The sequence below is a fragment of the Pituophis catenifer genome, unplaced genomic scaffold, assembly GCF_029215685.1.
Source record: "Pituophis catenifer annectens isolate HBS135680 unplaced genomic scaffold, rPitCat1.0.hap2 SCAF_4, whole genome shotgun sequence".
Taxonomy (NCBI): Eukaryota; Metazoa; Chordata; class Lepidosauria; order Squamata; family Colubridae; genus Pituophis; species Pituophis catenifer.
In genome coordinates, this window is record NW_027256884.1 from 101,896,196 (window position 1) to 101,908,901 (window position 12,706).

At 40.3% G+C, this 12,706-nt stretch overlaps 1 protein-coding gene across 1 annotated transcript in view; it reads right to left on the reverse strand.

Moving 5' to 3' along the window:
* Positions 1-2,643: 2,643 nt before the first annotated feature.
* Positions 2,644-12,706, reverse strand: part of LSAMP (limbic system associated membrane protein) — a 532,646-nt gene continuing 522,583 nt past the window's right edge. The window contains exon 7 of the mRNA XM_070943830.1: positions 2,644-2,974. Coding sequence (XP_070799931.1) covers positions 2,877-2,974 — 98 coding nt within the window. The 3' untranslated portion in view covers positions 2,644-2,876. The remainder of the gene's footprint in view (positions 2,975-12,706) is intronic.

A 12,706-nucleotide genomic window follows, 5' to 3' on the forward strand; every position in this document is an offset into this window, starting at 1 on the left:
TCACATCAGGAATGAACAGATTCCCCACCCTTACAGACTTGGCTTGACAAAGAAAAGAATCCTTGAAGTTAACCACAGTATAAAAAGGCTGTTCCTATAAAATAGGTAAATAGCATATAAATAGATTCTTATTCAACTAGCAATGATTTTCTTTTTAAACTAACCTTATCATGATTTAGGAGATGGCTTTTAAAATCTTTCTGGCTTCTTAAAGGATGTAAAATCAAAATGTTGGCACGTTAATTTTTTTTATTGTTGTTGCAAAATTACATTTACTTTAGCATAGTTATAAGCATTCTTCGTTGTTGTATGATGGTTATGTATGTTGGTGTAGAGTATAATTCACCATCCTGAGGTTGGGACAGGTTTTCCCACTACCTTATTAAAGGAAGAAAATAACTTCCTTATGAAAATTGACCAGGCACAGGGACCAGTGTAAGGGAGAGAAAAACATCACAACATCAATTCGAAAAGTGAATTTGAATGTTCCATTCCCATCACACCTTATAGTAGGATTAAAACTAGGCTCTGCTAGCTTTTGCCTTCCTACATAAATTCTAAAAAAAAAAAAAGTACAGATACTTAAAGTTACACATACACAGCATTAGGGTGTTTAAAGAGATTACTCCAGAAACTTTGTATTTTAAAATTCTGCATTAGGGAATTTAGCTCTCAAGGAAAGAAACACAGTGATTCACATTTTTAAAAAAAGTTTTTGACTCATTACATAAATTTGGGCAAATCCATATAAGGCCTCTCTATATTATGATATGTTGCAAATATGCATACAAAATTTCCTATGATATTTTTTTAATCTGTAGAAAAAAGATTGCTGGCCCGGAATATTAATTTACAAAGTTGGATTTTAAGAAGGCAAGAATTTTAGAGATTCACACATCCCTAATTAGAATAATTGTAGCCACAGGTTAATCCATTAGAACAGTTGCAAGATAAACATCTTTATGGCAAAAAATTATTTATTTTTCCATTCAGAGATTTGCCTTTTTCTTTTGCGCATTCTGTGACAGGTATTCTCAAAAACCATCCCTCAGCAAGAGAGACTGCCTCTCTCAGCAAGAGAGATATGACCCTGTCCAAGCATAGAAAAGATGGCTTCTAATGCAAGTAAAGGATAGTAAATGACTGCAGAATCAATTTCAAGGATTTACAATAAACAGCCATAATATATATAATTTACGGGCTGCACAAAATAGGAATATATATACTATATATATATATATATATATATATATATATATATATATATATATATATATATATATATATATATTTGTTTATAGATATATATATATCTCCTTGAAGTACAATTAGATATAACCTATAAGTGATATACTTTGTTGCTCTTCTCCAACCAATGATTGCAACTTAATTATCTTTTCTCATTGTCCCATGACAGAACCTCTGGCCTTATATATGCTGTTCTACTATTATGTAACATATATGCTTACATGTGCTGTCTACCCTGTCCATATTTCTCTAACTTCCTAGGAATTCTGGACCCCATTACATATTTATTTTGATCAATTCTTTAAGTCCGCATCTAGTTGACGCAGGGTATAGACTGAACCACTTTTGCTGATCTTGCAATTCCCTCTCTCTCCAGTGAATGGAATGGGGATTTGAACAATGGATTCTTATAGCTACAATTGTTCCTGTGTGATCCTCATTTAGTCAAGATTGAACATGCTCAAGGGTAATTAAATCTACAGACTCCTTGAGGCTCAGAATCTTTGGCCCTATCTATGGCTAGGTAGACAAAGGAAAATTGAAGAGCAATGAGGGTAACATACAGATTATACTTGATTGCTATTCAGATTTAACAGGAGAAACCCAAGGATGTGCTCTAAATTTTAGATTCTAAAACTGGGATTGCAGGAAGAAGTCAAAACAAATTCTTTTGTGAAAACCATTGTGTATCTCCTTATCACCCAGAATTCACATCCAAGCGAAACAGTCATCCTCATGTGCAATGCAAGCCATTATCTACAGAGATGAGTTTATGTACACAGGGGCTGTTTTCTTTGCATGCTTTTGAGAGGGGGGGAGGGAGAGAGGGGGAGAGAGAGAGAGATAGATGCCTACATACATACACAGAAACATGCGCTCATACATACATGAGAGAGTGGGAGAAAGAGAGGGAGAGGGGGAGAGAGAGAGAGGGAAAGAGAGAGAGAGAGAGAGAGAGAAGAAGACAGGGAAACCGGCAAGAACAAGAGGGCAGATGAGTAAAATTTCTCAATTTTATCATCCCCAAAGCATCGAGGGCTAAGATACCCAAAATATATTGGACAGCCTAAGGGAGAGACAGTGAGGTAAGGGCTGTGCGGAGTTTCTTCATGGGACACCAGTAGCTAGAGAACTCTGTATCATTCTTTACAGGTATCTGAAAAAGCTAAATATCAGTTTAAGAAATTACCAAGCCAATTAAAAGAGTATGGCTATCAACATCAAAGCAAAGGCCATTTCTTTCCTTGAAGGAGGGAGGGAGGGAAGGAGGGAAATAAGAGGGAAAGAGAGAGGAGAAAATGATATGAGAGAATGGAGATAATAAAGTGAAATTTCATTGTTTCTTTTTACAGCATCTCAGCATCCTTAGCAGAATTCAGCCTTCATTGTGTGATAATCTGTCTTCAATACTTCCGGATGGTCAGTGGCTTGACAGTTGTTAGAATAAATGTGGCTGATTCTTCTTTCACTGAAATTTCTTCCCTTTGTTGCAGCACACACAAAAGTTGTGAAAGAAGTTGTCCTTTCCCTCCCCCCACTCTCTCTTGCTCTGTCTCCTGTATGACATTTTTTTTTCTTTTGCTTTGTGTGTTGTTCTTGATGTTTCTGGGTTTTTATTTCAGCTGTTATTAACATTTACTGAGTAGGCAGAACAGGGACACTGCCAACAGCCACAGTGGTACGGCCAGACACATTGATCCATTGCCTGCAATTCCTGTACCAGGTCCTATGACATGAGAAAAAGGAGACAAAAAAAAAAAGAACAAAAAATTACATATGGTGCAATATATATGAAATGGATTATATGGGAATAACATTCTCATTACTACCTTTTTCCTCAATCTGAGGAAATATATTGGTTTTCAGGCTGATGGTCTTTGGATAGGATTCTGCACTGGGTAGGGATGTAATCAGTGGAGAAATCCAAATTTTTTTACTACTGGTTCTGTGGGTGTGGCTTGGTGGGCATGGTGTGGTTTGGTGGCCGTGGCTTGGTGGGTATGGCATGGGAAGGATACTGCAAAATCTCCATTCCCACCCCACTCCTGGGGGAAGGATATTCCAAAATCTCCATTCCCACCCCACTCTAGGGCCAACCAAAGGTGGTGTTTGCCGGTTCTCTGAACTACTCAAAATTTCCGAACCTGCTGGATTTCACTCCTGGTTGTAATGTACTGGACTGTTGCATTTAATGAAAACATAATTAAATTAAGTATATATTTTTTTCCTTTCCATCACACTAAAAATTAGACAACCTTTGAAAGAGTTCATAGCCAGCAAAAGTTCTTTTCAAAGTTTTACCAAATCAAAATGCAGCTAAGCAGAAGGGTTCTTGAACATATCTCATACTTGTCTTGAAAAATGTCAACTAAAAGGCAATCCTAGTCTGCAAGATGGTTTAATTCCTTGAAAAGCATAACCAACAACCAAGCAAGCAGATGAATGGGAATCCTGCATCTTGTATTTATGGTCTATTAAAAGAATTGGTGTCAATGATTGTCTCTGTGCACAATTCACAATGCTTTTTGCTCTCAGTGAAATTCAGAAACTCAAATTAGATTCAGACCACATAGAGTTGGAAAAATAATCTATTTCCCCTATTTCCTACCTTGACAATTTTAATGAGTCAGTTCTTCGAAGTAGATCAGGTCAAGAAACAGACACCACAAAGATATTCCAAAAATGTTAGGATGTTGTCCTAAAATATATTTACAGAATCTTGAAAGTCTGTCCAGGTTTTTCTCAATCCTGTCTTGTACTAAACAAAATCAAGGTGGAATAAGATGATCGTTCTTTCTCACTTTTCCTTCCTGTAGTCTCTTTTCCATGTCCCTCCTTAATAGTTTACTTTTTTCCTTTGATGGCTCTTTCATACCTTCCCAAGGTCAGCAATAAATTTCTTTACATGATTTGAGCAAGAGCTTTCTATGAATTTTCTTTTTATCTGTTCTCCCAATTTTATCTGTACCAATTTTCATCATGTGGTGGCCCTTGAATGCAAAGGATTATTATAATTCTGTACATTCACAACCATTTGCTTACAGCCAGACGTCTCCTCTTCAGGGACCAATTCATCACAGCACTCTAATCAATAAAACATGGAACCAATCAGCAAATGGCTCCAATCCCAGAGGAGACTGCGTAATTATTTATTTGGTAATCGGGAAAGGGAATGATTTTCAGTATAACATTTATGGTCCTGTAGCATGATGCCCATGGAGTGGAGCAACAGGAGTTCCAGAAAAGCTTTGATTTTCACAGAGATAGGCAATGAAAGGCATTCAATGCTGCAGCAACAAATAATACAGAATCATAACAGGACTATTAAATGCTAACATGATGCACATCCTTTCATTTAGACATGTGTACTGCACTCCTGCTTAGAAAGATCTCTTAAATTGTATTTGGCGCAGTAACACTCTATAGAACATAATGTAATTCCGTGGTAAATAATTCTATATTTTACATTATATAAACGATGTGAAATCAATTGTTCCATCCTGAATCAGAATTATTCTTGAAAATTCTATGCTAAGATAAGTCAGATGGAAATATGTTTGTGTGTATTGTGTATATCCCATGCTCAGGAAATGGCTGATAATAAAAGAAAAATCAATTATTTGAGTGAGGGAATGGAAGACTGAAAAGTTAAGTGATATGCTGCTGACAATTTGATGGGGCAAGTGCTTTATTGGCTACTACTATCCTCATATATGTTGGATCAAAACCCTACTTACCCAACATCTCTGCAAATTTGCTTTAGAAACAGAAACCTTTATAAATTATCTAGATAATAAATCAAACATTATTACATGTAATAATTAACAATAATAAATAACAATGTTACATGCACTCAACATTAATAATTCAAGTTTAAATTTTCTTTTCTATGTCAAATACACTGAGAAATATTTGTGAATCCTTTAAAAACAGTTAATTGTATCATATATAAGGTGTGGTGAGACATTAATATAAACAAAGTGCCAGCTGGGTGGCAACAACTGGTTCACCTTTAAAAAAGCTGAATTGGGTCAGAAGTAGTTGTATGGATGACTATCGGGAGATATTAGTGCTGTAGGTGAAGAAATTCCCAAAAATGTCCCAAGAATATAATGACAAGTCACTTCAGTCCTCTTGTCAAGAAACCTATATGGTTCCTTAATCTGATTTAAAGTTATGATGGCAGAAACACAAGACAGGTTAAGGATGCAATATGGATATGCTCACAGACATATGTGAGCATATCCATACTGCATCCTTAACCTGTCTTGTGTTTCTGCCATCATAACTTTAAATCAGATTAAGGAAAAATCCTATCTGAAATACCTTTGCAGTTTATATAAAGAATTCAAACTGGACAATAGCCCAACATAATATCCACTTGACAATTCCTTCCTGTTATTCCCTCCCAAGAAAGTACCTGTGGCACATCTTAATCAAAACAAAAACTTTTATTAAATATAATTGAAACTGAAATTATATATAAAGAAGTTAAAGCTTATATGTATATTAACTTATATATAAACTTTCAAACACACACAAGTGTATCATTTTTTCCCTTGAACTATGCTACTTTTTCACTTAAAAAAAGAAAATCACAATTTTATCATTTTTCTAATCACAGATAAATCATTTCATCCTTAACTTCCAAATAGCTCAGCTGGAGTGAAACCATTCTAACTCAAGTTCCTGGAAAATTAAAGAATGTCAGTGGGGCTTTTTAAAGCAATTTAAGAGGAAGAAGGGAGATAAATTATTAATTATTTTTAAATTATTTTAATTTTCATATTGTATGTATTTTAATCTTGGCTGTTCACCGCCCTGAGTCCTTCGGGAGAAGGGCGGTATAAAAATTTAATAAATGAAATGAAATGAAATAAATTAAAGGTAGAAAAATATTACTAACTCAAATAGTTATTACAAAGTTTTGAACTCTGGTGTTCTTCATATTAAACGAGTGTTATAATTATTATGATCTTGAGAAAATAGAACAATCTGCAACAGACTAAGAAAAAATGGGGTCAGATGACAGTATCCCGTCTCTGTGTAAATGCAAAGATTTTTTAAAGAGTAAATTAAAACACAGCGGACAAAACAGATGGCAACACACTTGAACTAGCAGAAGTCAGAAAATATCTTTCAGCTGGAGCATGACAAAGTGAGCAGAAATTGCATATACTGTATGATGAACTGGAAATGAGTAGAAGACAATTTCCATTCCCGTGTCTCATATTCATGATGGGACGATTAAGAGTCAAGCTCATTTTAAAGGAGACTTCACCATTATAATAATAAGGATTGTCCAAAAATGACATGTTTTTGGCGTTGTATAACTCACCATCTTTCCACTAATGCACCCACCATTGTTAAAATGCTATTTTGCATTCATGAGTTATAATTCTTGAATATAAATTTAAAAGAAGGGAGTTAATAGAAATACTAGAAGCAACCATATGAAATATAGTTTCCATTTTTATGGGCAGACACTATTTGAGCACACAGGGTAAATCTTCTCAACCCTACCAATCATCAGAACAATACATTCAAATAAATAATTTGCTGAAATTTATTTTGATGGCATTTTTATTGTTCAGTCAGACTTTAAGAATAAAGAGAACTGTCAATATCCAAATTTGTTAGTTCAGCTCTGACCTACAATCTAGTAGTCTCCCCAGGCTGTAATTATCCAAATATGCTTATATCCAAATTTCAAGCAAATCTGGAAAACATCAGGTTGTGATGTTGTGCTGTGCTGTGCTGTGCTGTGCTGTATGCCAGCATGATTCAGAGAAACTGAAGTAGCAAGTATAAGTTATTCTATATCATAATGCATTATTGAAAGAGAGAGATCCAGTTTGATATAGTGGTTAAGACAACAGGCTGGAAACGGGGAGATGGTGAGTTTTATTCTCACCTTATTCATAAAGGCATCTAGGTGACCTTGGGCCAGTTCTCCTGTCTTAGTCCTAGGAAGTGCCAGCCTGATTTGTGTGCATGATTACTTACGGAGAGGAAGTTCAAGAAAACTTGGAATAAAAGAAAACTTTTATATTGAAAGAGAAATCACATAGTGATGGCAGCATTTTACCTCAGAAACACATCATAAATGAGGACTAGCAGTTTATCCTTCTTTAAAGTTTGGAAGTGCAGGCCAACCTAAGTTGTCATGGTATATTTGCTAAAAACTTTACTTTCATAATTGATTAATACATTAACCAAAATGAAAGCAGGAGAAAAGTTATTAATATAGCTACTTGTTTCAGAGAATTAGCTTATTATTGTAATAAATGTCCTTTTGTTTGAATTATGAGAGTGTTTAATATTGTTTTCCCTATTATTAATGGTAAACAATGTTTTTAGATATGATGAATTTCAAAATTCCTGAGATTGTTAAATTATAAAATATTTCTTTAGCTTTTCATTACAATCTTTGATTTACACCACTAAAGGCATACACCTATGCAATAGTCTTTGGTGCCCTCTGCTGCAAGATAGCTCCTGTTGCAGTGAGTCTAAAATGTATAGAGAAAAATAAAATCCATTGAATAACATTGCAAAATGTCTGCTAAATTGATCCTTCTTATGCTCATTTCAGGAGTGCAAAAAGATTAGCTTATGTCAAGCTGATTTGGTTAGTGTTTCTTTAATTCATGCTAACCCATTCTGAACTTAAAGCAGACTCAACTTTCCTACTTCCTTCTATTTCTTTGCATGTTCTGTCATATTTTACTTCAGATTTGCAACAACCCAACTGCAATTTGGGTTGAATTATCTTTTTATTTAATTATTTTCAATGGTGCACTTGCAATTTCATTTAATGGGACAATTTGCAATGGGAGTAAAAAGAACAGATGGTAGGAAGGGCTGAAAGTTACAATCAGAACTCTTACTTTCTAGAAAACTTTAGTGGATAGCAAAGGCATGCAGATTTTCAAATAGACTAGGAAATAGTCCTTAAATTTTAGAGCTATAAAACATGTGGTCTGATACCTAGATAAATATCGGCACGGTGAATGGGAGGGGCAGATATGGCGGGAGCTGGGGACCACATCAGGTGCTGGGGGCTCGCACTTGCTGTCTGAGAGCAATTGCTTGCCCCGGTCCCCAAGGCTCTGCGCGGATACTAGGTGGCTTAGATACTCAGGAGCTGGGCCTTCAGCTGATGCTGTGCAATGCCAGGTCCGTGGTCAATAAGGCCCCCCTCATCCATGATCTTATACAAGAGGGAGGAGCGGACCTGGCGGGTATTACGGAGACCTGGTTGGGCCCGGAGGGTGGCGTCCCTCTGGTTGAAATGTGCCCACCAGGCTTCAGAGCATTCCATCAGCCGAGGGCTCAGGGGAGGGGCGGGGGGGGTGGCGGTTATTATTAACGAGGATCTGGGTCCGAGGGAGACCACTGTGCCTCAGATAGCCGGATGTGAGTCCCTCCTTGTGAGGTGGGGCCGTGGGGTTCAGATGGGCTTGTTGCTTACGTACCTGGCTCCCTGCCGCGTGGCAACAGCCCTACCTGAGCTACTCGACGTGATAGCCACGGTGGCAGTAGATACACCCAGGCTTTTAGTCATGGGTGATTTCAACTTGCCATCCGTCGGTGAAACGTCTGAGGTGGCTCGGGAGTTCATGGCTTCCATGACGGCCATGGACCTGACCCAGTTAGTTCATGGCCCTACTCACAGGGGAGGTCACACTCTGGATCTGATTTTTGTCTCTGGCCAGTGGTTGAGTGGTCTTGTTATAGGGGATATAGACATGGAACCCTTGTCATGGTCTGACCACTCACTCCTTCGCCTAGATCTTCGAACCGCGACCCCTCGCCGCAGGGAGGCGGATCCAATTAGATGGATCCGCCACAGGCGCCTGATGGATCCTGATAGGTTCCAGACGGAGCTTGGGCCATTTCCTGAGGATCTAGCACATGACTCGGCCGAGGACCTGGTAGCCGCCTGGGATCGGGCGGCTGGTGGGGCCTTGGACCGAGTTGTGCCTTTGCGGCCTCTGACCCGATGCCGATCCCGTGCGGCTCCTTGGTTTACTGAGGAGCTGAGGGAAATGAAGCGCCGGAAAAGACGCCTGGAGAGCGGTTGGAGGGCCAGTCTCGCTGAATCTGATCGAACACTGGTAAGGTCGCATATTAAGGCCTACCTAGTGGCGATAGAGACGGCAAAGTCTAACTACTTTTCCGCCTCTATTGCGTCATCAGGGAATCGTCCGGCCGCCCTGTTTAGGGTGACCCGCGCCCTGCTCCATCCGGGAGTGCGGGAGGATCCCTTAGAAGGCAGGGCGGAGGATTTCGGACAATACCTGTATGACAAAATCGCCCAGATCCGGGGGGATTTGGACTCTGACTGGGTAGATCAGGGCAGGGTGACGAGGAATAGTCTTGAGAATGTTATCTGGGAGGAGTTTGATGCTGTGACTCCTGATGATGTGGACAGGATTTTGGGGAGACTTAGTGCGGCCACATGTTTACTGGACCCGTGTCCCTCCTGGTTGGTACTGGCTTCCCGGGAGGTTACACGAGGCTGGCTCCAAGGTGTTATCAACGCTTCGTTGAGTGAGGGTTACTTCCCCACCGCCTTGAAAGAGGCGGTGGTGAGGCCTCTCCTCAAGAAGCCGTCCCTGGATCCGGCAATATTGGCCAACTATCGTCCTGTCTCCAACCTTCGCTTTATGGCGAAGTTTGTTGAGAGTGTGGTCGCACGACAGTTTCCGCAATTCCTGGAGGAAACATCTTATCTAGATCCGTTCCAGTCGGGTTTCAGGTCTGGGCACAGCACAGAAACGGCATTGGTCGCGTTGGTTGATGATCTCTGGAGGGCTCGGGACAGGGGTTGTTCCTCTGTTCTGGTCCTGTTAGACCTCTCAGCGGCTTTTGATACCATCGACCATGGTATCATGCTGCACCGGCTGGAAGAGTTGGGGGTGGGAGGCACCGTGTTGCGGTGGTTCTCCTCCTTTCTCTCCGACCGGTCGCAGTTTGTGTTGGCAGGGGGGCAGAGGTCGACCTCGAGGCCTCTCATTTGTGGAGTGCCGCAGGGATCGGTCCTCTCGCCTCTCCTGTTCAACATTTATGTGAAGCCGCTGGGTGAGATCATCCGTGGCTTTGGGGTGAGATACCACCAGTACGCTGATGACACCCAGCTGTACATCTCCACCCCAGGCCACCCCAACGATGCCCTTGAAGTGATGTCCCAGTGCCTGGAGGCTGTACGGATCTGGATGGGGAGGAACAGGCTCAAGCTCAACCCTTCCAAGACTGAGTGGCTGTGGCTCCCGGCATCCCGATATAGTCAGTTGACTCCATCACTGACTATTGGGGGTGAGTCATTGGCCCCCACAGAGAGGGCTCGCAATCTGGGAGTCCTCCTGGATATGCAGCTGTCCTTGGAGGAACATCTGACGGCTGTAACCAGGGGGACCTTTTGTCAGGTTCGCCTGATTCGCCAGTTGCGGCCCTTTCTTGATCGGGATTCCCTGTGCACAGTCACTCACGCCCTCGTCACCTCTCGCCTTGACTATTGCAACGCTCTCTACATGGGGCTCCCCTTGAGGAGCACCCGGAGGCTCCAGCTGGTCCAGAACGCAGCAGCGCGGGTAGTGACGGGAGCAGCATGGCGCTCCCATGTAACACCGCTCCTGCGCGAGCTGCACTGGCTCCCAGTTGTCTTCCGGGTGCGCTTCAAGGTGTTGGTTATCACCTTTAAAGCGCTCCATGGCATAGGGCCTAGCTATCTTCGAGACCGCCTGCTGCTACCAACGACCTCCCATCGACCCGTGCGCTCCCACAGAGAGGGCCTCCTCGGGGTGCCATCAGCCAGACAGTGTAGGCTGGTGACCCCCAGGGGGAGAGCCTTCTCTGTGGGGGCACCTACCCTCTGGAATCAGCTGCCCCCAGAGATAAGGAGAATCCAAGACCTCAGTGCCTTCCGTCGCGCCCTTAAAACCCATTTATTTAAACAAGCCGGGCTGGCTTAAGATGAAATTTTTAACTGTTTTTTAAATGTTTTAAACGTTTTTAATTGGTAAATGAGTTTTAATTGGGCCAAATTTATATATCTTTTAATTGTTTTTAATATTTGTTCTGCATGTTTTTTAATCTGGCTGTACACCGCCCTGAGTCCTCAGGGAGAAGGGCGGTATAGAAATCCAATATAAAAATAAAAAAAATAAAAAAATGTAATCACTGAACAAAAAACTGCTAGATATCTTCATAGTTACATAGGAGAGTTAGTTGCACAAATATAATACCTATGAATGTACTTATTTACATGTGACTGCGGAATCCCTAACTCAACTGCAATATTAAAATGCTGGAAGGAGGTCTTTGCCTCTCTGTGTGTGTTTAAAGTAGAGATTAAGAAGAATTGCTGCATTTTTCCAGTATTCCTTCTTTCCCTAATATGGAGTACTACTGTACTGGTGATTTAGGAGCCATTTAGATGAAGACTGTATGCAAAACTTTGAAAAACACAGCTTCAAATGAAAAGTAACTCTCAAAGATGCTTTTTGATGCAGCTGCTTCTAAAATGCAGCTGCTTCTAAGACAAAAGTGAATGTCCATGTTGCTTCAGAACTTGCACTATTGGATCCTCTTTTTCACTAACTCATACATTTCTACCAGATGACTTGTTGATAAGTTGTTGAGAGAGGCCAGGAGCATTAAATGTCTGTTGAGAGGCTTCCAGCAGATCAAAAAGCCTGAAGACTTTCTGTTGTAGGATCCTGCACTCTGGATGGTTTTGACCGACATTAAGAGATTGGTCAAAATGTCAGCAGACCTTCCCAGCCTGCAACTTGCACCCTATGCATCTTCCAAGATGGGTGTTTTGGCAAAAAGCTGTAAGAAATTCCACTTATTGGATCTGGTGGCATATGATGGTTTTTTAAATTTTGTATGCTTTGTTTTTACTTAGGCTGTGCACCGCCCTGAGTCCTATTTGGAGAAGGGCGGTATAGAAATTTAAACAAATAAATAAATAAATAAATAAATGATCCCACTCTCTAGATTCAAAACTGCCATTTTTGACATACTGCACAGAATCCTGACCAACTAGATATATTTTATTATTCTATTAGTCCTTGAGCTATCAGAGTTTTGGATAGGCTTCAATGGCATTGCTATATTCTTTGCCTTGGCTACCTGGGTTGGGTACAGCTACCTGTTTAGATTAGGAAGGTTGTTTCATGGTGACAGCACTTGACACCTTGCAAAGGAGAATTCTACATTTTCAAAAATTCTACATTTTTATCTTCAGCTATTTTTCTTGGGCAAAACAGGGCAAGTAACTGCCTACATGTGCTTTCAATATGATTAACTGAGTAGAATTATATTATCCATTTGAATACCTGGATTTGTTTAAATGTATCTGGCAGGATTCTTCATTTGCTTTTATTCGTAAATATATCTTCCCTGAAGATTGACTGGATTATCTGAACCCTTTTTGGTTTCCCCAACA